The 27,997-nt window shown below is 36.2% G+C and overlaps 3 protein-coding genes across 5 annotated transcripts; all 3 read right to left on the bottom strand.

Moving 5' to 3' along the window:
- Window positions 1-5: 5 nt before the first annotated feature.
- Window positions 6-11,358, bottom strand: LOC106156092 (uncharacterized). Its single transcript, XM_087016348.1, has 26 exons — window positions 11,204-11,358; window positions 10,836-10,967; window positions 10,419-10,559; window positions 10,027-10,155; window positions 9,630-9,752; window positions 9,318-9,464; window positions 9,011-9,142; window positions 8,756-8,887; window positions 8,094-8,225; window positions 7,540-7,665; window positions 7,191-7,328; window positions 6,763-6,888; window positions 6,499-6,624; window positions 5,927-6,067; window positions 5,576-5,704; window positions 5,258-5,383; window positions 4,812-4,934; window positions 4,453-4,572; window positions 3,989-4,107; window positions 3,311-3,551; window positions 2,922-3,065; window positions 2,604-2,670; window positions 2,312-2,355; window positions 1,689-2,011; window positions 1,342-1,443; window positions 6-1,095 (listed from the first exon to the last, which is right to left on the bottom strand). Exons 4-26 carry the CDS (start codon window positions 10,103-10,105, stop codon window positions 982-984), a joined length of 3,054 nt encoding a protein of 1,017 aa, XP_086872474.1. The 5' UTR covers window positions 10,106-10,155; window positions 10,419-10,559; window positions 10,836-10,967; window positions 11,204-11,358; the 3' UTR covers window positions 6-981.
- Window positions 11,359-11,460: 102 nt separating this feature from the next.
- On the bottom strand, window positions 11,461-16,682 carry LOC147761172 (uncharacterized). The gene is made up of 5 exons (XM_087015202.1): window positions 14,037-16,682; window positions 13,572-13,715; window positions 12,629-12,769; window positions 12,092-12,253; window positions 11,461-11,669 (listed from the first exon to the last, which is right to left on the bottom strand). The coding sequence occupies exons 1-5, from the start codon at window positions 14,104-14,106 to the stop codon at window positions 11,461-11,463; spliced, it is 726 nt and encodes a 241-aa protein (XP_086871328.1). The 5' UTR covers window positions 14,107-16,682.
- Window positions 16,683-17,689: 1,007 nt separating this feature from the next.
- On the bottom strand, window positions 17,690-27,586 carry LOC106156079 (uncharacterized). Of its 3 annotated transcripts, none has more exons than XM_087016254.1 (14): window positions 26,887-27,586; window positions 25,547-25,642; window positions 25,008-25,151; window positions 24,659-24,799; window positions 24,021-24,182; window positions 23,655-23,819; window positions 23,298-23,441; window positions 22,926-23,057; window positions 21,785-21,931; window positions 21,488-21,619; window positions 21,205-21,336; window positions 20,604-20,735; window positions 19,824-19,969; window positions 17,690-19,554 (listed from the first exon to the last, which is right to left on the bottom strand). In XM_087016254.1, the coding sequence occupies exons 2-13, from the start codon at window positions 25,608-25,610 to the stop codon at window positions 19,938-19,940; spliced, it is 1,527 nt and encodes a 508-aa protein (XP_086872380.1). In that variant the 5' UTR covers window positions 25,611-25,642; window positions 26,887-27,586; the 3' UTR covers window positions 17,690-19,554; window positions 19,824-19,937. The 3 variants fall into 3 exon arrangements, with proteins under 3 accessions (XP_086872380.1, XP_086872381.1, XP_086872379.1); XM_087016255.1 differs by having other exon boundaries at window positions 19,882-19,969; XM_087016253.1 differs by lacking the exon at window positions 17,690-19,554 and having other exon boundaries at window positions 19,828-20,735.
- Window positions 27,587-27,997: the final 411 nt, after the last annotated feature.

The raw sequence follows: 27,997 nt of genomic DNA, 5'->3' as shown, positions 1-27,997 counted from the left end.
GAACATGTTTTTAATGAATTTTTGTTCAAACAACACTTGGTGCATTTACATTTCATTTATTTTATTAAAATGAAAAGACCTAAAACTTACTTAACATACAGTATCACATCAACAAAATGAATAGCACAATCTCAATCCAACTGTAGACGTTAATCGTGATTCCTTTTCGCCCACCGGTATAAAACTATAGCACAATATTCACTTTCATCTGCAGTCCAGCTGCGATGTGTTGTTCGTTGGCACCGAAATACAGAAACAATAATTCCAAATTTAAAATCCAAAACTAGTCTACAAGATGCTGCAGTTGATATAACATGGATTGAGGCTGTTATGAAGTGGTCCTAGTTGTGTTTTATCTTTTTTTAGAATTTTTTAGAATTCCGTGCTACATGTACACAGATTGTGATTAGCTTTAAGGAGAAGAAAAATCAAATATTTTAGTGGTGCATGTGTGAAAGAGAGAGATAAAAACTAGAAAACTTAAAACCATAGCACCCTAAAGTTATAATTGCATCCCAAAATCTCATATCATTACTCTGTTTTTCAGCGTTACTTGATAGACTCTCCGCATTTATGTTTTGTATATATAAATATATATCCAGCACTAATGATATCTTCTTCAATGTTTGGCTATAATAACAACTTTTTGGTATCATGTAAAGACCTTTTTCAAAGTCGTACGAAAGTCATTGATTGAAGTGATTACTGTACTATTTTGGTCGTGCCATAGTTTGTAATTTTGTAAATCATTTCGAATAACCGTTTAAACATTGCCAATTACTTAAAATAAAATCGTTACAGTATCATTTGATTTGGACATAAATAAAAGCCTTAACCTGCCAACTGTCAGTCAATCTGCATCGTGTGTTTGTCAATTGGATCTCAAATATTGGATGTCATCCCACTTGTGATGAAGAAGATACATATATTATATTATCCAATCATATCATCAACTATATTCCATATCCTCATTCTTTCTCATTATTGCCCATCTCCTCTATAACTGGAGTATACAGGGTTTTCAGTGTGGAAAAACACATTTTGGGGAGCCCTGCCTCTATTATGGAATCTGGTGTCTTGGCGTTTTTCACCCATCTGAAAACATTTAACGCGTCGGTTATATTTTTTTTTTTAAACAAACGGCTTTGTTGCGCTGCTAAGAAAAAAATTCAATACCAAGAGAATTTTATATGCTCCCCTAGAATATTGACATTTTGAAAGGAAATATTCGTTTTAACGGTTCTCTATTGTCTTTATCAAAAATTATATCACTCACTGAATAAATAAAACATAAATAAGATATATAAAATGAATAAAACAATGAAGGTAAATTGTATGCACCTCGTAATAATGACTTGTGCGCTGGGATTGTAGCCTTTCGTACTGTTCCTCCCCAGCATCGCGCTTTGATGTTCGCTTGATCCTTTTGGCCAAGGCCCAGTTCTATAAATTAGACTTTCGTATATCAGCTTCATTTAGATATATGTAACATTTTAAGGGTATTCTATGTGCATGGAGTGTGCTTTTTATAGGGGACATGGATTACTTCCCCACATTAACACTTCCGATAATAAGAATAAAACACGTACATTATAGCTGAAAGATAGCACATGTTCATTAATTTAAAATAAATGTTTCTTGGTTATAAAAATAAAAGGGAAACAGCCATTCTTTCTTCTCTCGCTTACGATATCTGGTGCTGCATCAACGGCTCTCTGTATCACCGCCATCCGTACCTCCGGGTCTTCATGTTCGCCTGCTCTACCATGATAGATTTGTTCTCCGTGTGTGCTAGGAAGCGTTTCCCTCACCATCCCATGGCTACTGGACGGGGACTCGTCGGGGGTCTCTAGGTTTGTCTCTGACTTAGAGTGAAGCAGGGTCTCCTTATACTTGTGAAGACTACGTCTAGTTTTGTAAGTGAGACCGGCGAATACCGCAACGATTACAACAAGAACAGCCCCCACCGAACCGCCGACCGAAATTGAAGCAAGACGCCATCCTTTCAGAGCTTGAAAATCAGAGACATAATACAAATAAGCCTGAAACAAACATCTTCAAAATAAAGGTAAGGTAAAACATCTGCTCATTGAGTGCCTGAACGATAATTTATATAGAGAGTACAAGGATTATATATATATATATATATATATATATATATATATATATATATATATATATATCCCGAGGGTGGTTTTTGAATAGCTGTGATATTGAGTAAGTTTGAAATACTGTCAATCAACCCATAATCCACCATTTGTGTAATTCTTTTTAAAATCGCAAGAAGAAGTGATATCACCCACGTCCTTACCTTGTGGTCCATTGCAGTTTGGGCCTGTGAAATCATCTATGCACCTGTGGGAGAAATCCAAATAAATCAGATTAGAAAATATTCTGTTTCTTTTCTAACTATAGAACGGGGGGGGGGGGGGGGGCTTTGCATTAAAATAGTCCTAGATCTGCCATGCAACTAAACAGGGCGTGCGCATTATGGAACAGTAATATTCCCCTTCTCCAAATTAAAACTAAAGACAAAGCGGTGCTTTGTTTTTGTATCAGATATACCAATTATTCATTGACGTACGTGTCGTTTTGTGTCTCACCTGCAAGACGATAGGTTCCCTACGACTCTCTGACAAATTCCTCCGTTCATACAGACTGGGCATAATCCTAAACAGAAATACGAATAAAACATAAGCTTCTATATTGACCAGAGTCATGTATAAATCTCAACGTTTTAGTTACACTTTACGTAAAAAAGCTCATTTCCGTGAGTCAGTGCGCCACCGTGCTTCAGGAAACTTAAGCATTTTAGTGAAAATACTTGAAACATAAAGCAATACAAACGTGCAGATGAATACCATCTGGGGTAAAATAATACGATACAATAATGAGATATATCAAAGAAAATGACCACATACCTGTACAAATACGTCCCTTTTGTTCAACACTGTCATCTTCAAACCCCTCTCTGCAGTGACAGGTGTACGTTCCATAAGTCGCTTGATGCTTGCAGTCAGCATATGGAGAGCAACTGTGTTTACCATTAGCACAGACGTCGAACGCTGAATTGAATGCGCGAATGTATTGATCCTTATGCCAGGTATACATGCACATGAAAATTCGTGTATATAATATCTAATAAATTATATAACGAAACAAAAAATTTAATTGTCTTAATATATTTCAGGAATAAAATGCAGAGAACGCTCAATTGTGCGATATACAATACTTAAGTTCATGTTTCTATACGTTTGCGTTTGTGTGCATTTATGGATAGTAAAATCGGTAACTTTATTTTTAAAACTACCTTTAAAATCACCCTCTACTAAAACCAAGTCAGACGCATGAACGTGCAAAGATTCACTTAGAGATTCTTTCACAATCGTTTGGTTGAAGGCTGTTGTCACTGCATTTTCCGTTACAATAGCACCCGCGTTTGTTTTGAAGTATACTTTATAGTCGCCCTTTATGCTGCCCTTGGACAATTTGATAACTTCACATCTGTCATAGGTATCTCGTAGATCGCCTTTCTTGTACACCTTGCCCACCTAGTGATGAAGTTCCATTTTAAATTTCTACATCTGTTTTTTTTATATTTTTTTTCTTTTACTAGCCTTTTTTATTTTTCATTCAAGTTGTCGTAAAGCCTACTGAACAACTTACGGTTTTCGATTAAAAAAAAAATATATATATATATATATATATATATATATATATTATATATATAATAATATATATAATAATATATTACTTATAGAGTGACAGAAACAGTCCTACTTTTTACGTACATGATAACAGTCATTCGGATGTACTGAAACTTTAAGTACGATCCAATACTCGAATTGATGCAGTTTCTTTGGTTTATTTAGTTAAAAATGCACAAGCGGCCAGCAGTATCACAGAATCATTTATGCTCACTAATAAAGAAAACATACATAGAGCTTTAGATTCCCATTTTGATCTGGAACCTCTAAATTGTACTTACTGCGCCGCATATAGTATCAGCCACATCTTTGAAGGCCTGGGAAGACGTGTTTTCATATTCGGCCTTCCATTTCATTGCTGTTGTGTCGATGCTGAGTGAGTTTTGAAATATACTTACCCCTGAAAATTATTTAGTGGAAAATCATCAAGCAATTGCATTTATCTCAACGTAGTACATCTCTGCAGAGAAATGCAACAGGTGTATTTTGTACTTCTTCTCTTTTTACAACATACATGCATTTGCAGATACACTATTTAATGCTTACCCCTTTATGCCCCTAAGGCAAAAATACAGCACAATACCGTTGCATATTTTTTTCCATAATGAGCCATTTTTTCTTTCATCTTTAATATAAACAAGAGAAAATTGCCCAAATTTGAGTAAATTTCCAATTCCAAATGTATGCTTATATCATCTCTCTATATAAAAAGGAAGAAAGCATATAAAACCCCAAATACAGCTACCATCTTCGCAGTGTCTCCCAGCGAAGTCTTCCGTACACGAGCACGTGTAGTTATAGTTAGAGGTCCTCACACATGTTCCAGCGTTTTTACATGGCTGACGTATACATGGATCTGGTACCTCTGGATTAAAAAAGGTCATTGATACTGAACGTGGGGTTAACTTAACACTGACAACTTCATGTTCTCTCAGTAAGCCATTACTAGAATAAATAAACGTGCAATCTTCCAAGAAACTTTAAATCAAAATTCATTTGAGCCAAAATGTATTTGCAGATTTTTTAAACTGAAAAGAACTTAAAAGATAATCTGGATTTCATTTTTCCTTAATTGACTTGAGAAAGAGTGAGAAAATGATCCACCTATGTCACATGTTTCTCCCTTAAATCCTAGTTTACATTGACAACGGCGATCTCGCTCGCCCATCGCCACGCAAGTGGCTCCATTAGCGCACGTGGGTGGTACCTCACACGGGTCTTCATTCACTACAAAACAGATGTAGAAACACTGCCAGCAGCAGAAATCGAAGTCAGGAACATGGGCCATAGTTTTCTTTCGAAAATAATTTTGGCAAAAAGTCTGTCAAATGCAATTTGGTGATTATGATGACATTTGTGTAAAACTGGATTTCTGTAAATCGTTAATCACTACGACAATACAAGCCAATCCATTTGAAAAAAATTACAAGATTTGATTCATAAATTCAAATATTGTAAATAAATATACGGAAATGGAAACTGATAGCTATAACATTTTATACAAAAAAAAGATACGTCTACTTAATTCAAAATCCAAGTAAAAGGCTTACCACAAACTCCAGATACTATAGGCATCAAGCCTGCTTTGCAGGTGCATTTCCCATTTTTACATGTCGCATTGGGAGTCTTACACGCAATGTCCTTGGTGCAGGATGAGCCAAGAAGTTTCTTTAAGTCTAAAAATGATAATTATTATTACTATCATTTTTTATGAAGCAATATTTTTAAGCAAATAACGATAAAGACACGCTGTATCACTCAAAGTCACACACACGCACGCACACACACTCACACGAATATAAAATATCCCACCCAGAAAGAGAGAGATTGGGCTAGTGAGGAATAGGCTAAGAACAGCGCTTACGTACCGCACTTTCCTGTAGTTTCGTCATAAAAATATTGTTCCTCACAAGCGCATCGCGAGTGTACACAGATTGCATTCGGATCAATACAGTGGCTCGCGTCCCGACAGGTACCGTTGATTTGTTGTTTCGGTTCTGTAATTATACTGCAGCTCATAGCCGTTTTCACATCAAAGCATTTTCACTCAACTTAATAAAAATGTATAATGGTAAAAGTTATAATGAGTAATACTTTTACTGCACGGTTTAAATGTAATAGGTTTATAGATTTTTCCATCTGTAAGCACATTCAACGCAATATAAAATATACAAGTTTTTTAAATGTTTCATCTAAATTTATCTAAGGTCGTTTCTTACCACACATGTGTGTGCCATATTGGTAATGACCACCGTCACACTGGCACTTCCCTGTCTCTTCATCACACACAGTGGAGTTGAGTTTACATCGATTACTTCCTTTTGTAAAGTCGCATGTTTTCCCAAGTTCTATCTTTGCCTCTGTGGAACAATGTAAAGAATATCCCCTCAAAGGTTAAATTATTACAGTCTATTAATTCAGAGGTAAACGGTAACGATTACTGTAGGTTGCCCTTTTGGGTGGATCCGTAATAATACATATGCAAAATGCTCTTTTCAATCATTGTAGTAGTGAGAATAAATAAGTCCTAAATCATAAGATAAAAAAAATCTCATCATCGGTACACATACCGGCACATTTATAATATTTTTACGAATGCCGTATACGTTTTTGCATTTATTACATACAAGTACATGCACTATTATATATATATATATATATATATATATATATATATATATATATATATATATATATATATCATCTACAGTACTAGATATTCCCCCTACACCCCCCCCCCCCCCAAACTGACGACTCATTTAACACTGCATGGAATAAGATTTCTACTCACCACATCCACTGGCATCGGGAAAGTATTTCTCTGTATCACATTGACATTTATTGTTATGGCACACCGAGCCATTTGGACGACACTGCTGCTCAGCATTGCAAAACATTTCCAACCCTTTCTTCTGTTCTAAAGATGTAACGAAAGATTAACCTGCCCTTTATTTTCTGGTTGTTGTAATATTCTCCAGAATATTATTTAGCAAAATGAAAATGTTAAAGTATTAATTAAATACAACCATAAAATATAAACGCAGAAACGACTTACCACAATGCCTGCTACTGATGTTGAAAAAATAATATTCATTACATCGACAAGTGCCAAGGCAGGAAGAATTCTGGTCTTTACATTGGTTATCATCGGTACAGTTTTCCCGAATCTGTTTCTTCTCAACTGAAATATAATTTATATAAGTACCTTACCGAACGAGCAAATGTATTATTCAGATATTTCAACGCTGTTAAACTGCATTGTAGGAACTGCAGACTCTTATTCACTGCCACTTAAAATGGTCAAAAATGCTTTGACTGTAACGCATGTTCGAACGTATTATATCATTCATCGCCCTTTCTTTTGTGAATTACACTTTGTGGTACGTGGGAAAACACTGCATAAAGTTATAGTCTTTTGTATGAATGAAAAAAGCATTTACTTAGTAAATGCATACACTTAGTGTGAAAAAAATGCATGCTTACCGCATTTATTTTGTTGCTGGAAATATCCGTTCACGCATTCGCACCGTTTGGTATCGTTGTTACACGTCGCATTAGTCGTGTTACATGTAACTATCCTTGTACAGGCCTCGCCCAGTGCTGCTTGCTTTCCAGACGACACTGATGGCAAATTAAACTCATATGAATTATTATGAAATACAAGCTTTTATAGATATAAAATGTTTGCTTTTATTAAAACAGATATTGAGATGGAACAGCTTTTCCTTATGATTTCTTAAACTCGATTATCTCTTTGTGTCACAGCTACTACAATTGAGCCAATGATTTTGATAATAGACGTGTAACTATAGTAGACGTTTTTTTTTCTTACCACAGATGCCCTCGTCTTCGACGAAAGAACGGTCACACGCACATATGTTAGACGTATTACATACGCTGTGTTGTATTTTACATTCCAATGTGTTCTTACAGGTGGCACCCAAGGGCTTCTTAGATACTGAAAAAATGTTCGTAGTAGTAGAACTACTTATTTTTTTCTGTTTTTATATATTTTATTTATTTTGTTTGTTTTATGTTTTACATATTTTCCTCAAAAATTCACAATATTGCAATAGTACTTACCAATCCATCTGCAGTAAATATATAATGGCCTCATTTTTGATGTGATAAGTTTCCAAGAATCTGACATATGCTCTATATAAAAAGGTGATATAAAACCAAACTTACATTCGTACAATGCATTGCACTATGCATTGCCACAGCACTTCACTTTGTGTTATCAAAATATATCCAAAAACATCATAGGGCATTCAGATTATCGCATAACATCATGCATACAATATTTCACACACCTTTTGTCCCTTTAGATGTAATAAAGAAAAATATAATCAGAGAAAACAAATATTGCCACCATTTGCAACTTACCACATATGTTACCATCTTTTGCGTAAAAAGAAAGTTGGCATTTGCATCGCCCATCGATACACACCGCATTTGTGTCTTTGCACACACCAAGTCTGTTTGATGGGCACGGTTTGTTGAGATTCACAAGCGGCCCTTCAAGAGATAATAAAACATCAATAATCATATCAATTAAAGCAGTATCACTATAAGTTATACTGTTATATATTAAAAGGCGTCCAACTCGAATCCCTAGCGTATATTCTATAAAAAAACGCTGAGAAAATTAAGATTTATAACCCGTTTCTGGGGTTTTGAATTTCTGCCTTTAGCATCACGCAAAAAAATCCAGTTTCCATCTCCATTATTACTGGAGTGGATAAAAATCAGAACTGTAAAACAAATATGCAGATAATTACTTTCTAAATGTTCTTGGAATAGGAATACTCTTTTCATTTCCAGGAAAGCTCATCAGATCGTGTAGCTTCAACACTCATTGCTGGGTTAAAGACGCTTTTGACCACATTCTGAAGGGGGAATGTCTGTATGCAGATGGCATGGGGATGTTTTAGCCTGATTATAACAACTACATTTATAATTTAAATGTCTAATTTAAAACATACACTAATGCACATATCATTAAAAAGTTACTTAGTTAACAAAAAGGACTTTATACATAAACTTACTGCAGTACAAATGTAGACCGCTGACCAAGTACGTGCCGTTCTTGCAATCGCACGTGCTGTTAATGCATACAGCGTCTATATCTAAACACTCTTCTGTCGTTTCACAAGACTGGTTGAAGTCAACCTTAGAAACTGCAAAATCAATCATTAGAAATTTTACACAATTTAACAACGAGAAGGACGAAAACAAGTCACAAATGTACCTCGTAAATTACTAAGACATACACGCTGACTTATTGAATGACTTTTTCTCACCGCAAATATCCTCCCTCCTTGCAAACCCTGTGTTACAAGTACATACACCGCCGTTACAGGCAGCATTGGTGTCGTTGCATACGTCATAGCCGTGTTCAGAAGTGCAGTTCTGTCCGACAAGGGATTTGGGCACTGAATTGAAAATAACATCATGGCATCAATGAAAAAAAAAAGGTTATTTCTTTAACTGTCATCTACCAGAAAAGAAAAGCATCTTAAAGATGTATGCTGACTAAAGATACATTGATTTGACCAAATTGTTGATACATGAATATTCGTGAAGAAAGCGGATAGCATTTCATCTTACAACAAGTCCACGGTGACGTTGCATTTGGTTTGTGTTTATAGAAGCCAAGCAGACAACTACAGCTGCCCGCAATGCAGGATGCGTTCGGCGTTCTACATTCTTGTTCTCCGTCTCCATCGCAATGTTCTCCCAGGTCCTTCTTGGGCTCTAAATAAAACAAAACCATACATTTTGTTAAACGATACAATATATATATATATATATATATATATATATATATATATATATATATATATCATTCAATATTGTATTTCTCGTTCTTGCAACCTAGAGTGCTTTATTATGCCAGAGAGTAAAAGGCAAATTACTCACTACAAGTGTCTGTTTCATCGTGGCGGTAAGCTGTCGTATCACATTCGCATCTTCCTCTCAAACACTCAGAATTTGGTACACCAGCACATGTACCGTCAGCGGAGCAAGGTGACCCTAACACGACTGAAATAAAGAAACTTAAAACTGCACTAAAAGTTTCTTAAATGCGTTAACACATTAATTTCCATCAAAGAATGTAGACCTTTTAACACCTTTTAAAAACACATCCCTTGAAAAACCCTACTTTATTCCTGAACTACCTGGGGAACATTCCTCAGATTAGAAACCCAAATCATTTAATTTCAAATAGTGTGTCGTCACAAGTAGAAAATAGTCTCTATATTTACAGGCGAATATAAAGACACTGTACAGCTTTGTATATCTTCATCACGCTTACCTTTCTCACACATCTCCAAGCTCCTGTTGTAGAATCCTGACTGACACTGGCAAATATTGGCATCACACGTGCTATTCATGATAGTATTACTGCACTTGGCACTGTCATTGCAGTGTGTTCCTAAGGTCACTATAACAGAAATGGATATCAGGAAATAAAGTGTTGTGAAACTTACATGTAGAAGTATGCATTGATAACAAAAGATAAAATAATGCACAATTACACTGTCTCTATATTTTAAAATCTGCTTCCCATTATTTATCTTGCGTTTCTATGTCCCCAGATAAAATTTAAAAAATCTTAACAACACCCAAAATATTTAGATGCTACTGGTCATAGGACATCTTCATTAAAGTTTAATTTCTTGAATAAAGTTAACAAAGGTCGTTTACCTTTTACACATTCATACAACGTCTCATTGAAATAACCTTTTTCACAGACGCACGTGTCTGTTTCAAAATCACAGTGGCTATTACTAACAGCTGTTGGACAGAAGCCCGCATTGCCAACCGCACAGTGGGAACCAAGCAACACTGTTAATGAAATAAAATACCACTTTCATACCAAAGTCCAATAAATGAAAAAAATCAATAAAACTGCAGACCATAACTTACAATTTTAACATGGAATCCAGGTATTTATCGCACCTGATTCTCAACGATTTGTAAGTCAACAAAACACTCCAGTTTATAACATACACCGAGTCCAGCTCCCAGCCTACTGGTTTAACTCTGTATATTCAAATTAAAGTCCACTGCTTATTGGCAGATATGGAGATAAATTTAAAATATTTTAGTTAGATGAAATACCCTTCTTGCATACAGGGTCCCCTTCTTTAGCATAGTATCCACGTTGACAAGAGCATTTGTCGTTCTCACAAATGGTGTTGTTCACTCCGCTACAGTCGGTATCATTTCGGCACTCGAGACCTACGACTTGAGCTTTAATTAAGGAAAATGATTATCATCACTGAAAAGTTTGTGCAAGTAGACCATTGTAGGTGATGAAATGTATGAAAAAAGTATCCTTATTCCGTTTACTTGTCTGTTTAGGGACTGTATGTCAACAACTCTTTACGAAACAATGGCATTAATTAAAACAATGTGAAAATACCATTGAAATAAATGCCTCAAAATGTAGAATATATCGTATTTAATGGCTGTCAAGATATACTTACTGTTGGTACAGGTTTTCCCTCCTTCTTTCCCGTAGAAACCTAAGTTGCACTGACATCTACCGTCCAGACACTGGCTGCCATTGATTGCGGACTCACACAGCGACTCGTCAATGGTGTTGTTGCAGAATGTGCCAACCACTGTTTCTAAATTCCAATATTCCAATATTCATATCTAAAATTTCAGAAATGGCATTTGAATTTTTGTCCACACTCCGACACTCACTAAGGCACTTATTTCAAACATTCTTATTGGTGATTTAGTCCGAAAGGATTTTAAAAGTCATAAAGTTGGTTAACTTGCCATTTTTGCAATTGTAAAAACCAGGTGGCCCATAGGTTCCATGTGGACAAACACAGGTGCCTAATTCCCATTGACTGGCTCTTTTACATACTAGTTTCACTGGATGTGTGTTGAACCGGTTGCACAGCTCACTTCCAAAGCACCCCACCATCCCTATCCCCTTATCTACAATATATTAGAGTGTATGTTAAAAGCTACTTCATCATCTTGTCAAAACGTTGCATGAAAGCTATCAGAATTAAACAGAGGTGGTGAATTAATAGATTATACTCCAATATGCCAAATATCAAACATTACTCATACATTAGATAAAAAACATTCAGATTACATCTCAGATTGGTAATGCATACATAAGTAAAGACCTTGGTTAAAAGGTTGTCCTACTACTGATTCCTTTAGTTTTTTATGTTTGTTTGTTTGTTTGTTTGTTTATAAATGACCGCCTTACAGATGTACACCTCTTAAAATAGTGCTTTTCATTCCAGATACCATATTTATCATGAATAATGGTGCGAAGAAAAAATCTATACATGGAATTGGAGGTGGAACAACCTTTTTGGCCAAGCGTGTATAGTGTGGTTACTTACTGATAATACATTTTCTTTCTCCATAGCCTCCATAATAGGGTGATGTACACCTGCAGACACCTTGAGACTCTCTTTCGGCTTTTTGACAGTGACTGTGTTCTGTTTGTAACTTTTCCTGACAGAACTCGTCAATGCTGCAAGTCATACCGACTTTCGGACGAGCTAGAAATGTAATTCTATAAATGATGACTTAATGTAAACTAAAAAAAACATTACTATATAGCTATCAATTCCATCCTGAGTTTCCAACAAATGTGTATGTAGCATTGATGATCGTCAACCATCAGTTTAACTTTTTCGAAGATAAGGAACATTTTAACATACTTTATATAATACAATCCCACTCATGACATCGCCCAATCTCGGTACAGTAAATTTTACACGTTATTGGAACAAAAGGAAATGAAAGGATATATATATATATATATATATATATATATATATATATATATATATATATATATCAAATCAAAATTTTCAAATAACAAATATTGAATCCATTGCCAGAAAAAATCCCCATAAGAGACACACACTTACTATTCCTGCAGCGGGAGTCCCTTCCCTCTGTAGCGTAAAATCCTTCACTTGCACAGCGGCACCGATATCCAATACACGCCCATTGAGAGGTGCCGTTCACACAGTCAGTGTCATCTTGGCAAAACGTGCCCACCACTTGTTCTATAATTTATCGAGAGATCCCAGGTATCTTTGGATAATTCAAGTACGACAATAGAGTTACGCTATGAAAATTACAAGAAACTGGGGCAATAGTTATGTGAAATTTAAATATATTATATGGTATTTCAATAAAACTTAATCACTTTTTATTCAAACATTATTATGTTTTATATATTCATTCTTGATTCACTGAGTTATAGGAAGACGAAAGTATTGTTGTGCGTTCAAACCACCGACTTGATTTCTGAGTAACATTTTAATTAATATAATACACATGCTAAATGTATTTAAGTGAAAAGTCAAGGTATTAAAAGCAGACGTGAAGCGGTTACGAAACTAGAGAAGACTGAAATAGTCATTTCTAACACCGGTTGGTTCTGATCCAGGAGGTAGTTCAAATGAAATACACCTACGTTACGTTACTTTAACCTGCATACACACATTCGCCACTCACACACTCTTATTCCATAGTCGTACGTTCATACACGTTGCACCTACATGTACGCTATAGGTTAAAATACGCTTGTACGCGTATAGTCGGACAAGTTTTCTGAAGGATACCTACCCTGCCAGCCATTCTAAGTGTGATGCTGCTTAAACACGTATTTTCCTGCGCTTACCAACTTGTATTTACATTACCGAGCAAGTTCATATGGCGACAAGGTCTGACCTACATGTAATTGTACTTTCGCATTTTTTAAGTATGTCTCTATGCGGCATGATTGTTTTATTTTCAAAATTATTTTTACATCTTGAGCTAATTTGATAAATGTTCTGTTGCATTTGACTTGCTATTTATTACCTTTTTCACAAACTCGTGCATCAATTGGTGCATAGTAGCCTCTATCACACCTGCAAAGTCCTTCTAAACAAACGCCGTTGGTGATGTTGCAGTCAAACCTCGTGCTACAACCCAGTACTTCCACGCCTCTTATTACATCTTTTCCTTAAATAACATAGTCGTTGAACACATATAAAGGGTCCAAATGAAAAAATGGTATGCCAAAAATAAATTTAATGTAGTAAAATTATAAAATAAACACCAAGTGTGGTTGATAATAATCTTATTGAATTAATTACTTAAGCGCTTCATTGATCCTAGTAGAGAAAAACGGTAATACACGGAAACAGACTGGGAAAGTTGACTAGTGCATATTTCCAACCTTACATTTGTAGACGAGTAAAACACGAAGCATCTATTTTTTGCCATTTTCTCATATATTTTAAAAACGACAGGAAATAGGAATTTATTCAAAAGGCAACAAACCGTCGCTTTTCACTCGTTGAAAGGTCACACTGATTAGGAAGACGATTGATATAAACTTGATCGTATCCATGGCAACATGAGCCAAAGCGAGTCATATATAGGATCTGCAATAAAATTACATATACCTATGGTTCACTCTTGCCATCTAAAAATACTGACCAATGACGGCACGATTAATGACACAAATATACACAAGAGTTATACCTTGCTATTGGTTTTCATACAATAGAAATCCTTTTCAAAATCTACTGTAAATTATTGAAGTCATCAAATTGCTAAAGCATTTAAGAACACATAAGGAGTTTGCCTTTTTTACGGTCTTGTGACTATCTAAGTACAAAGCTTTTAAGTAAATATTTGCCATATAGGACGTTGACATCTGATAAGGACATTGGGTAGGCCTATCTATAAAATGTTGTTTTGTGTATTGATGCTACATATAGGTAAACTTTTAAAATGCATATCTCATATCTAAAGCCTGTATTGCCATTTGCCAAGGGCGCCGTACGATGAAATCGCATGCAATTTTCCATGTGATCTTTTTGACATCGTAAGTGGCTACGGGCACAGTGAGTAAGTTAAAATTACATGCGGGTGCCGTGATACATGTATATATCCGTCGAGACCTTGGGGTCGGTCAAATACGGAAAAATAGTTTGTCGGAGTCCTTTCAATCGCCGTATCCTTACGGTGCGGCCTCCTTGAAGATTGATATGCTGTAGGTGCAGGCCCCAACGTTTTAAGCACCCATGTGGTCAGAGTAGGGCAACGCACAACTTTACATTCATGCAAGTAAATTACACTAAACTTAAAACATTTTCACTGTTGTTATATCTTCTAAAACCACCAAAGGAGACAACAGGTTCATCCATTGACACGATCACCTCAAGTCCACCGAACAAGTTGAGAAAGGGAACTGTGCAATGCCACCTACGATATTCTATTTCAAATTTTTAAATTAGTCAAAAATTTAGCTGGAAAAATTGACGAGGCAACGTAGGCACCGTAAAGTATGCTTTTTTACGGTCACCGCCCGCCACCGCACAGAGGCTGCGTGACAAGGGATTCATGGGCAGTTTTCGTGCACTGCACGGAGATTGCATGGTAAATACAACCAAGGCCTTAAACGTGACGCGATTTGGGTCAGATATCTGACTCAATTTATCAATGAGTATATCATTTACGAATGATTCAGTTTTTTTTTAATTTACTCGCCGAAAGCAACCCAACTGCGTCTCAGAAACTTAACCATAGAAAAACCAATCTGTATGACTGACACCTTAAAAGCTAATACCATTTCAAATAGTTTATCACCTTCTAGTTGCCCTGGGACCCTAATACATGTGTCAAGTAACAGGAATTGATAACGAGCACAGTTCCCAGAACTGACAAAAGCTGATTTTATTGTTTATTGTTGAGTACATGTCTTGTAGAAAATGCCGCAAAACCTGCCATTCATTGTGTGAAATGATACCCTGATAAACAAACACGGAAAACAGAATTTCGAGACGTACATGTATATACAAATGGAGACTTAATTATCTCATTCAAGTCTACCGTTCTAGCACATGAGATTAAGCAAGGCAATAGATAGTTGCACAGCATGCTATACACGATATGGCCCCTTATACAGGTGACAAACATACGGAGAAGTAACACGTGGTGAAAATTTTACGAACAGAAACAGGAACGAAATTAAACCAAGGAAACGAGACGAGTAAATATATCTTTATTTCTTCCCCAGAATCAGGAGACCCCTCTATAGAAGCCACCAGAAGAAATTAATTTGACATCGGGGTTTCGCATTGTTAATACATAAATATAAATACTTCCTCTTATTCTAGAGTAGCAGTTTTTTCTTCCTACATTTTCAGTCCTTTTGAGAGCGTTAGAGTTAGAATCATACTATTCGACTTCTGGGACGGTAAATTATGTCCACCTTTAAAGCTTACCGCCCCTCGAACCCCAGTCAGCTTGGAAAGAACTGCTCACTTTACAAAAGTATGACTTATTAAATAAGCTCTTTTAATTACCGTTATTTTAATAAATCTATCTCTGTATTCAACTACATATATTTATGCTACTAAATCTGCCGATATATACTTAGCTCTTACAACAGCCACTGCGATGATGGTCGTATCTACGGCTAGCTACTTACGAGTAATTGAAGTGGATGTGTATTATAATCAGTATGCAGTTTAGTTGCCATTGATAACTATGACAGAGCTATCAACCTTATCTTCAACTAACATACAGAAAGGATGAATGAGAAATAGTTAATTGTGAAATTCAAAAAGCTTCGATCTACAGCTGTATTATGTCACTTACCTTAATTCCTGTCGAAAAAACACTTGTTAATAATTATATAGTCAAGTGGCCGATAGAGCAAGCTCTCTTGTGATCTTTGACGGTATGTGATGGCAAAGCAGAGACTTGGCAGATAAGATAGCTTGGACTACGTGCGGTTTATATAGTGCTTCCTTATCACGGGAGAGGGGAGGCAAAAGGGGTTTGAATCTTTAAGGATGTAGGGGGCCTACTCATAACTCCTTCTGTGAGACCGAAATCGGCATTTAATAGCTACAAGGCTATTTGAAGCATCATTAGATAGTTAGATAGCAAGCGTATGATTTAAGGAATCAAGAATATGTTTTTGCAAAACCCCATTCCCATACCTAGAGCGATCTAGCAGGATCGACCCATCTCCGAGGGGTTTCTCGCTAAATTGACTTAAGCGGCTCTGATGTCTGACACGCCTACTGAAGCTATTAGGATTAATTGTCGTTTAACAGCTTCAGGAGGCGTAGCAGACATCTAAGCCTCTTAAGCTAAAAGCAATTTATCGAGAAACCCCTCGGAGATGGGTCGATTCTGCTAGATAGATCTAGGTATGGGAATGGGGTCAAAGTAATTTATTCCCATACTTTGACATATGCACCATTATTCTTTATTGAGCACTAAACTGAAAACACACATTTTCAGACTCTCTACACTACCTATTTTAAATACAAGTAGATTTAAAATGCACATAAATATGACGTGATGACTGAGAGGTAATGAAGTTCAATACGACTATTGTTAGGGCCGGGTAAGTCTCTATTTCGCTTCTTAAAGCTTTCAAATCGTATCATCAGTCTTGTTAATCTATAGTATGTTATTGACATTCTAATAAAAAATTACTCTCATTTTCAATATTAATTTCAGAACAGTGAGGACACTCACGATATTCAATACGGGCTTAAGTTGATGTGTGATGATTCCTTTCAGTTTCTTAGGGCTTGTAACGATCACCTTCCCAGATCATGTAAGCTCGGATACATACGATGATTATGTGGATTTCAAGTGAAATTACTGCAAACAAAAATAACGCAGCGTAATGGGTGTGTGGTATTGATTTCAAAATACTTACTCAAAACTGCATATGATATTGAAAGAGAATTCTGGGCCTCTGGTCTTACGTTACAGTAGTTTGTTCGAGATGCTAATTGAACCGTACATTAAAAACAGACTGTAGACACTTGGAATGAATTTGTAGTCTTTGTGCTATAATATCGTTTTAGACCTGGAACTGAACACGTCCCTTTATGTCTATGAAGCCAATTACCCACCTCTCTCTCTCACTCTCACTCTCTCTCTCTCTCTCTCTCACACACACACACACACACACACACACACACACACACACACTATAACTGCAATATGATGATCAACTTCCTATTCTTGTGTTTGCTAACATGTGAGCCAGCCACGGTGCACATAACAAATATGATAACTCTTAGACACAGGCAGGTCCTCACAAACAGACAAATAACGGTAGGGTTGACCTCAAACGATAATGTCTGATGACAGGATCAAGTCATGATTGATGGTGTATTATATGACCTGAAAATCATATTGTCCATAAATTAATCAAGATGTTAAATAAAAGGAAGAATGCGATGACTGTATACGTGACACGATCATATTGAACACTTTACATGTCTTGAACACTTTACATGTCTTGAAAAGCATGCAATTTTATCAACTTTACCAAAACAGTTTTCTCCGCGGGCCGTCAAGTTCTTTTATGATAGAACTGTCTCTAATGGAGGATAGTATGGTATATGGTTGATCTTCCCAAAGTAGAAAAAGGCATTATTCCATGGTAATGGAAATTCAACAGAAAAGTCAGCGGATGTATTCAAAGTGCTTGAAACAGATGCCAATGGTGTGATAAGCTGTGATGAGTTCGTGTGGAGTCAAATTGAATTCTTTCTTAGCGAGGACGAGCACAATCCTCACGCTTGTTTCATGGGGCTTCTTGCAGAGTAAATATTGACTAGAGTTCATCTTCAATCAATTTTTCACGATAACCCTTCGCGATTGTATTTGGTCGACCGGTAAGATAAGGTGTAATCATGCGCTTTTTTTTCAGACCTGTGTATGAACAAACCTTAAATCATCATAAACAATGTTCCCAACTATCACAGAACGTTTTGACAACGTTACCAGAGGGCTATATATGTATTTGTTAGACCATCAGCAAACGTTGAGAGAACGTTATTCTAAATATTTGATCGGAGGAACGTTGCCAGCATGTTCTTTTAAAATGTTCTTATAACTTTTGATAAAATTAACAAATTATACACTTTTGTTAATCTTAGGGAAAAACATACAAAGGGGATTTCAAATTTTGCATCACTGCAATTTGCACGATTATTAACATAACATCTAAACTTTTTTATCATTCCCGCGACGTTATCAAATTATAATGTTTGTGTCCATGATATTTACCCAGAAAGCAAGCAGTGGTCGCCGGTGTTGGTCCAACGTTTCACCGCAAGCCCGCGTCTTACGCCGTTTGAACTGCACCTTGTGGCTTTTACAAACTGGGGTTAGTCGGCGACGAGAGGCGTGCGGATTTCAGAACCTTTGGACTGTCCGTACGCACCCGTAATTACCGACAGGTGATAAAGAGCTTCAATAATGTTTTAGACCGAAAAACCACCATGTAACGAACTTTATCAAAATTATAAAAAGGTGTGTTTATCTTGATAGTTGTTTATGATGTACGAATGAATTTTTAAACTAAATATTACAAAATATGTTCTAATAAACTTGCTACAAAGGTCAGCTAACACAGGTGTGAATAAGGCCAGTGAGACAAAGGTTTCGAGTTGCGTTGGATGTTACGTCATGGTCATCTTACCCTATCTATTAATGGGTCCACCACAACTTATACTACCCACAGATTCTCCATATATAATATAATATAAACGATGTTGGTGGTCTCCGTGAAGAGTGATAAAAGTACATTAGGCAAATTTAGGTTCACTACTACATATAAACTTTCCACAGTAATAGGATATTCTCATTTAGCATGTAGCACTAATTAAATTGATATTTATATTTAAGCATGCATCCAAAGTCTAACTGTCACACCCTTCCGTACGTTTCTGCTCTGAAATCACAGTGGCTATTGTTTACGGCGTTGGAGAGAGGCCTACATTACCAACCGCACCTGGGGAATATAGTAGCACTGTAAAAAAAAAAATAATGATTTTAATTATTTAATTATTTCAAACAAAATCCGAAGTAAATTAACAGAAATGAATAATATCGCAACACAATATTTAGCGATTTCTACGTCGAATCATCAGGTGTCAGAAATACCTGTCTCAACATATAGGAAAAATAATTTACTTTCATTTTTGATCATTTCTAAATTTTCTTAATTTATTTAAAATTTCTGTAATAGACACCTAAGTCTGTTGTAATCATTATCGACAGAATGGGAGATAAATAAACCTTTTTAAGGAAATGCCGTTCTTGCACGCTGTCTCTCCTTCTTAAGCGTAGTAATCACCTTGACCAGGGCATTTGTTATTCTCACAAATCTTGTTCACTTTGCTAAAGTCGGGATCATTTTGGCACTCGATACCACACCACACATACTTGAGTTTATAAGGTAAGGAAAATTTCTACCACCGCAATTAGGTTTATACAAATAGAGTATTGAACATAAGAGGTGAAGTATGATATTCAAGCCTAAGATTTAATAATAATGAAATGCATGCATAAATGTCTTTAGAAAACAATGACATTTGCTTCAACAAAATCAAAATACCATAAAACAATAAGCAATGCTATAAAATTCCATAGTTGGTATAAGAATACAAATTGGAAATTAGCTGTAATTGAGCGGAAGACTAAACAGAAAGAGACAAACGTATGCCTATTGAATTTTAATTCAAATTTAAAAATACCAAATTATCACCGTGTGTTTCATAATAAGAACAATGTAATAAGTTTAACGTATTTCACAGATGTTCAAAGAACTAAGGTGGCATGGAACAAATTTACATAAATAGTAGAAAACCCCTTCATTTCTCAGTACGTTATCATAAATATTTCCATAACTACCAAAAAGACAAAATTATCCGAAACAACAATCATAGCAAAAACACAATGTATCAAACCCCCCCCCCCCCCCCTTCGTAGTCTTTGTAATTCTAGTAATTAAGAATATTATAAACGGAAACATAATGTGACTTAGAATGAATGTAAATGACACCACTTGAAACTTACCACAAACGTTACCATCTTTACTATAAAATGAAGGTTTACATATGCATCTTCCTCCGCTACACACCGCATTGGGGTCCTTGCACACACCCTGTCTGTTTGATGGGCAGGGTTTGTTGAGGTTCACTAGCGGTCCTAGAGGTGATAACAGAGCATCAATAACTGTATCAATTAAGGCAGCCTTAGTTAGACTTTTATGTATAATATAAATGCAAATTTGAATTTTTTTCTTAGACCTCAAAGTTAACTCTCTCCAAAGCCGTTGAGAAACATATGACTAATAAAACGTCTCGTCTTGCAATTTTCTATATAGGCCCAACACATATTGTTTACCTCTGATAGTAAGAAAATTATTTCATTTCGCTAGTATGAATGCTTGTGAAATAATTATCAAGGACAATTTAACATGTACCCCTGTATACACAGATTAAGCCTGTCGTATTTATGACATTGTTGTTTACGTCGTTATTTTTACATCAGGGGTCTTACATATCATATTTATATTAATTTCATCATTTCATAATTTTATCAGTTTACAAATCTACACTCATCCACATCTATAAACGTCGAGTGTGACAAAGTATGGCTCTATTTATATACTTACTGCAGTACAAATATCGACCACTGACCAAGTAGGTGCCGTTCTTGCAGTCGCACGTGTTGTTAATGCATACAGCGTCTATATCCAAACACTCTTCTGTCGATTGACACGACTGGGTGAAGTCAACCTTAGAAACTGTAGAGTTAATAATTCAAAATTTAAAAACACGTAGCAGAATCGAACACGACATCAAGTCACCAATTAATTTCTTAGCAGTGACAGTTACAAATGTACAGATGTACACATTGTCCTATTGAATGATGTTTTATCATAGTTTTGTGCTCACCACAAATGTCTTCCCTCCTTGCGAATCCACTGTTACAAGTACATACGCCGCCGTTACAGGCAGCATTGGTGTCGTTGCATACGTCGAAGCCATGCTCAGAGGTACAGTTCTGCCCGACAAGAGATTTGGGCACTGAGTTGAAAATTACAACATGGCATCAACGAAAATGTTTTGAATAGTTACCATAAAAGACAAAAGGGTCGAGAATAAAGTTGATAACAGATAATGTCGATGCAGTTATTTTTAAAACAACATTGTTTTTATATATTGAGAACTGGGAGGAGCATTTGATCTTACAGCAAGTCCACGGTTTGGTTATATTCGGTTTGTGTTTATAGAAGCCAACCAGACAACTACAGATCCCCGCCATGCAGGATGCGTTCAGCGTTCTACATTCTTGTTCTCCGTCTCCATCGCAATGTTGTTCCAGATCCTTCTTGATCTCTAAAAGACACAAAAAAATCTTTGTCGTTTAAAGGCGGGTAATGATAAAACGGATATGTCATAAAAAGAACGCCCCTTTTCATATTTGCTGCTTAAAGAACAAAAAACTTCCAAAAAGTCCAATAAAATACCTAAATGAAGTTGGAAGTCTAACAGTTTAATTTTCCATTCTTACAACCAACCTGGAGTCGGTGATACTCGTAATTATGCCAGAGAGAGAGAGAGAGAACAAGCTGCGTCTTTACATTCACACCTTCCTCTCAAACACTGACTAATTGGCACACTATAACATGAACTGTTCGCAGAGCAAGGCGACCCTATTTCGACTTAAATTAAGAAACAATGATTTTAACATACCGAAAATAGGCCTTGTTAAAATATTTAAAGTCTGAAACGCTTCTTTTATAATATTGTATTGGTAATACGCACTCCAGGTGATATTTATCAAAAGAGGTCCAACTCAACGTTACAATGGCATGTGAATGCGGCATGTTGTCATAAAGAAATGTTAATTATAGGCCCACAAGGAAATGTTATTTTTATAGGCCCCCTCAGTAATAAAAGATAAAAGAGTTTATATTCACCCTTTAAACATCCTTTTAGCGTCTCATTAAAAAAAACGTTTCTCGCAAACGCACGTTTTATTTTTAAAATCGCAGTGACTATCGTTTACAGTTGTTGGATTACCAACCACACACGGTGAACCAATAATAAGATTTAAAAAAAACAGTTTCATTCATAGTCCTGATGAAATGAATTAAAGTATTGTCATTATACTTAAACACGACTTAAGTTCAAGTCGTTTCTTAGTGGAACCGACACCTTATTCACAATATCTTTGAAAGATAAAACGCTTTCATGTTTAGAAGATCTATCAGTATCCAAGTTACTTTAATAAGTTTACATCTCTGTACTAAAAACCTTAAGTGCGTTGTTACCTTAAGTCCGTTGTCTGACAGAGAATGACACAAATCTATCTGGTCAGAAGAAATACCTTCCTTGCACGATGGCTCCCCTTCTTCAGCGTAGTATCCACGTTGACAAGAGCATCTGTCGTTCTCACAAATGGTGTTGTTCACTCCGCTACAGTCGGTATCCTTTTGGCACTCGAGACCAACGACTTGGGCTTTAGTAATGAAAATTTATATAATTTATGTTTTGGGAATTAGACCACTGCAGGTGATGTAAGATGTAATCTTTAAAAAAGGTTAGTGTCCCACATTTACTGTGTGTAATTGTGAACTGTTTGTCGACATCATTGACGTTTACTTTCACGTTTAAAAACAATCAAAATATCAGGAAAAGCATAATAATAACGTCGGAATGAAAATTATAACGCATTCCCGGGTTTCCAAGATATTCTTACTGTTGGTGCAGGTTTTCCCAGCTTCTTTTCCGTAGAAACCTAACATGCACTGACATCTACCGTCCAGACACTGGCTGTCATTGATTGCAGACTGACACAGGAACTTATCAATAGTGTTGTTGCAGAACGTGCCGATCACCGTTTCTAAATGACAATTTACATTTTATTTAGTCACCGATATATTTCCCAAAAGATTCAGAATCGGCATATGAGTTCCTGTTGTACAGCTATACTCTCATCATTAATTCTAAAACAGTTGTTTGTTTGATATATAGTCAAAACGTCCCTAAATTAACAACCTCCCATGAGGCACGAACTGTCTTTATGGTTACAGACGAGCAGAGCCGTGTCACTTACCATTTTTGCAAGTTAAAGACCCTGGCGCCCCATAGGTTCCATGTGGACAAACACAGGTGCCCAATTCCCATATACTGGCTCTTTGACATATTAGTTTCACCGAGTCTTCATTAATCCGGTTGCATTGATCACTGCCGAAGCAACCAAATAACCCTACTCCAGCCTCTAAAATAAGATAGTGTATGATAAAAGACTAACTTATCATGTCATTTCAAAAACATTGTATAACAGCGACCACAATTTACCCGGAGACAGTGAGTCAATATACACATCGCAATAAGCCAAATATAAAGTGAATAACAAAATATTCGGACTAGATTTCGGATTGATCATGCATACATCAGTATAGATAGTGTTGTGACTTACTGATAATACATCTTCTGTCTCCATTAGCTCCGCTATAAGGGTGCCTACACCTGCACACACCACGAGACTCACGCTTGGCCTTAGCACAGTAACTGTATTCTGTTTGTAACTTCTCTCGGCAGAAATCGTCAGATGTGCAAGTCATACCAACTTTCGGACGAGCTACAAATAAAATTGTAAGACCGATGACAAATTTTAAACTAAAAACCACAGACAATCATGTCTCATTTTCCCCTTTGGTTTTCCCACATATGTATGAATGATTTTTAGCAAAGCTAATAACCAGTCATCTATTACTCTTCTTCAACTCGAGATGAAGAACATTATTGAAATTTTACTCATGATATTGGTCAATTTTGGAATCTTGAATTTCTCGTAAGATAAATAAAGGTAAAGTCTTCATGCAAACTTCAATTTTCAAATCTGAAATTATATGCCGCTGCAACAGGAATGGAAGTCCGCTCGGAACCGTAGTCCACTTCCCATTACTTTCTACAGGTGACCTTCGTCCCATATACTAACCCCAATACTCCAACTAACCCTATGTTGTACTCATTATATGGGAGCGCGGACTTCAATTCCTAAGACTTGCATTCCTGTTACACCGGAAAAAATCTCCATAACATCGAGACACTTACTATTCTTGCAAATGGTGTCCCTACCCTCTATAGCATAAAAGCCTTCACTTGCACAGCGGCACCGGAATCCAATACACGCCCATTGAGAGGTGCCGTTCACACAGTCAGTGTCATCTTGGCAAAACGTGCCCACCACTTGTTCTGAAATATAACCAGGCATCACAGATACATTTACTTTTGATTGATTAATCAATTACTCATATACATGTATAGATTTGTTTTGCTAAATTGCGAGCAACAGTAAGAAATGGAACAATGGTTTTATCGGAAAATTATTCAAACATGTTTTGATCAACTAATTGAAAATGCCATTTACAATGCCATTTACAATGGTTTACAAATTATTTACCCTTTTCACAATCTCGTGCATCATATGGTGCATAGTAGCCTCTATCACACCTGCAAAGCCCTTCTAAACAGACGCCGTTGGTGATGTTGCAGTCAAGCTCCGTGCTACAACCCAGCCGTTCCACGCCTTTGATTACATCTTCTCCTTGAGTAAAAAAGTGTTGGTCATATGGTACGAACCCACGATTTTTAATTTACCAAAAATGAATTGTTGCAAGTGGATAGAAGCACCAAATGGATTTACCTTGGTACATAGGTAGAGTGGCTGATATTAATTTCTTTTTTTACGCCATCAAAAGAGATAAAGATACGCACAAAAGTAAAGGAAAAGTTGACCATGTAAATGCATTTCCTTGTTTGATTTCCCATTTAAAATTGCAAATAAGAAAAACAAATAATTTATGAATTACCAGATTAAGCCATGGCAACGCCAGTGGTGGTCTCTAAACTTCAGTAAGGGTACATGAATGCCATTCTTTCAAAGACTTACAAAAATGACAGCAAAGAATATTGGTGTACTTTATTCATAGGGGAACATACCGTCACTCTTCACATGTTGAAAGCTCACACAGATTATCAAAAATATATAGTGTATCGCATCCATGGCAACAAGCGTCAACGAGAGCTTGAAAAGGTCTGTAATAAAATGATAGTAAAGTTACATATATCAATATTACACGATTTCATCTAATAATGCTGGTTGTTGTACCTGGTAAATTATACGAAAAGTTTGTATAAAAATTAAAACTTTTTTATAAAATCTGCTGCGTAACGGGCACGTAGTTATTAAGAGATAAATTAGATTGCTGAAGAACATCTATCACCATATCGGGGGCTTTGCTGTCTGAACACATAGAAACCAAACTATACTAATTTCTTAGGACCATCTATCATGCTGAAACGACATTTAATTAAGATGTCAATTTTTAATAAGATGTTGCTGTGTTTATTAATTCTGCTTAAGGTAAACGCGTCATCAGATCTCCGGAACTACACTGTAAAATGTAAAAATATAAAAAAGTAGAATACCGCTCTAGGATAATTGCCAAAGGACCTTAATGATAAATAAAAATCATCAAACATATATTGCGAAGAAGTATTAATGATCATAAACAAAAAACAATATCCAACAGCACCGTGTGTCATACCGATATGCCTTTATTATTTAAAATAGTCTTTTTTGCTTTTATTTTTTTATTAACACAAAAATGTCATTCATTAAAATGGTTCTATTAATTGTGCAGTTTGACATTTGCTTTGCCAAGGGGGGCCTATGTATCTATAGGGTTAAATTATCGTAACAGTTAAAATGTAAAAACCCGGGGATAAAGGGAAAAGAAGGGTTAAATTAAAGGTGAGAAACACCCCTGCATATGAAAGTTTTTAACAGGAGTAGAGCGCATTTGAATTTGTCATAAGGCGTCGTCATACGCCTTTCGATTTATCTCAGTCTATCCACCGCTAGAACATTAGGTGTGAGTTCAAATCGTGTCGCATCTAAAATGTAGTTCCTTTTGTTGACAATTTAGAATCTTCTTTGTGAGCATTTTTCTTGTTAATAATACATGTTAAGAAAATATCGAAATACACATATGTATGCAGACATAGATTATAACACTGTACGAATCATATGTAGTAAAAAGAAGAAAACAACTGCTTAGCTTAACAAAATATGAAACATTTATGTTTGTAATATTTATAAAAATTGTGGTATGTGCTTACCGGTATGTGCTTAACTATCACATTAGCCATTAGCTAATGATAGAAGGAAAGACTCTTATCAAAGAGTCTCCAAATAATGTGCACCATGCAGCAACAAAGGTTGACAAAAAGTAAGTTGGGAAAATTAAAAAAAGAAGATCTACAGCAATATCCCTTACCTGAATTCTAAACTGCTGATACACCTCGTGAGTTTTTTTTCCGACCAGTCTTGTTTGACAGACAATAATGCAACTTAAACAACTTGGGGTTTAAATACTGCTCCCTGGCCACAGCGGGAGGCCGCGAACCTTATTTAAATGATGAATGGCATACTGATATCATGTTTTTGGCGTATGATCAAATTTGACATTAACTAGACCAGGCTATTTTAAGCTCCATCAGGAAAATAGGATAGCAAAACTATTATTCAAGAAGTCAAGAGACGTTTGAATGTCAAAGGAAAGTAATTGTCAATCTTAAACTTTAATATGCAGTAAAATGCTTACGCTATTTAAGCAAAATATTTTAATTAAAAATAAAAGAAGAAAAAGAAATGTAATGGGGCCTCCAGGCTTCGATTGCCAGGCCCAAAATTCCTTAATTCCCTTTTACTTCTTCGAGAGAGTCCTAGCCTGCCGGGTTCCCTTAATCTGGTATGAGGTCCCCTTTAACTTCCTTCGGGAGGGTATTGCTCTGTCGGGCACCCGTTTTCTGGAGTGAAAGCGGTTCGTGTCCCCAGGAACCGGGGTCTTGGAAAAATATAACCTATGGACTTACTGACCCTTGCTTTAAAAAGATCATTCCAAAAATAATGCCAAGCCCGTTTTACCAAGGCAGAGTGACTTCAAGACTTCAGGAGCAAATTTATGACAATTCTTGTCCACAAGAACCACGGTGGAATTAAACCTCGTTGCAAGACAAAACAATTTTTATATCAATATCGCACACCTAACGCAGCTTCTTGACTCAGGTGCCATGCTGCTCTAGCGCTGGGTTCTTGTGTTTTGAGCATTTTCACTTGTTTAACATATTCATCGTACAATATATAAGCTTACCTTAGCGAGACGGGTCCCTTTCACATGGCGCAAGTGGGCCCTAATATGTCTGATTTGGGAAGACCGAAGACTGAGGTCCAATAAAACAAAGTGAAAGACCTCTTATACCAGATTTGTAGAACCCGATATTCTGGGGCCTTCTCAGAGGAAGTAATGTAGATCATCGGGGCCACAGAATTAAGAAGACACATGTCAACGGGCATAATCCTTTATTTCTCCTAAATGCCGGACACTG

The sequence above is a fragment of the Lingula anatina genome, chromosome 6 (assembly GCF_051362555.1).
Source record: "Lingula anatina isolate TDL-2025a chromosome 6, LinAna3.0, whole genome shotgun sequence".
Lineage (NCBI taxonomy): Eukaryota > Metazoa > Brachiopoda > Lingulata > Lingulida > Lingulidae > Lingula > Lingula anatina.
This window is presented reverse-complemented; position numbering and strand designations above follow the sequence as displayed.

Excerpts from the sequence above, each read along its gene's own strand:
- LOC106156092 (XM_087016348.1), bottom strand. The coding sequence starts at position 10,105 with ATGAATAGCACGTGTGATGCCAATATTTGCCAGTGTCAGTCAGGATTC. Across the intron at positions 3,552-3,988 it reads CTGATACTATATGCGGCGCA|GTGGGCAAGGTGTACAAGAA; the intron begins GTAAGTACAATT and ends CTTCATCACTAG. Across the intron at positions 1,096-1,341 it reads GCACAAGTCATTATTACGAG|ATGGGTGAAAAACGCCAAGA; the intron begins GTGCATACAATT and ends AAATGTTTTCAG.
- LOC147761172 (XM_087015202.1), bottom strand. The coding sequence starts at position 14,106 with ATGGATACGATCAAGTTTATATCAATCGTCTTCCTAATCAGTGTGACC. Across the intron at positions 12,254-12,628 it reads GGACTCCCGCTGCAGGAATA|CTCGTCCGAAAGTCGGTATG; the intron begins GTAAGTGTGTGT and ends TTACATTTCTAG. Across the intron at positions 11,670-12,091 it reads AGAAAGAAAATGTATTATCA|ATAAGGGGATAGGGATGGTG; the intron begins GTAAGTAACCAC and ends AATATATTGTAG.
- LOC106156079 (XM_087016253.1), bottom strand. The coding sequence starts at position 25,610 with ATGGATGCGATACACTATATATTTTTGATAATCTGTGTGAGCTTTCAA. Across the intron at positions 24,800-25,007 it reads TGCACGAGATTGTGAAAAGG|AACAAGTGGTGGGCACGTTT; the intron begins GTAAATAATTTG and ends GTTATATTTCAG. Across the intron at positions 23,442-23,654 it reads GTCTTTAACTTGCAAAAATG|AAACGGTGATCGGCACGTTC; the intron begins GTAAGTGACACG and ends ATTGTCATTTAG.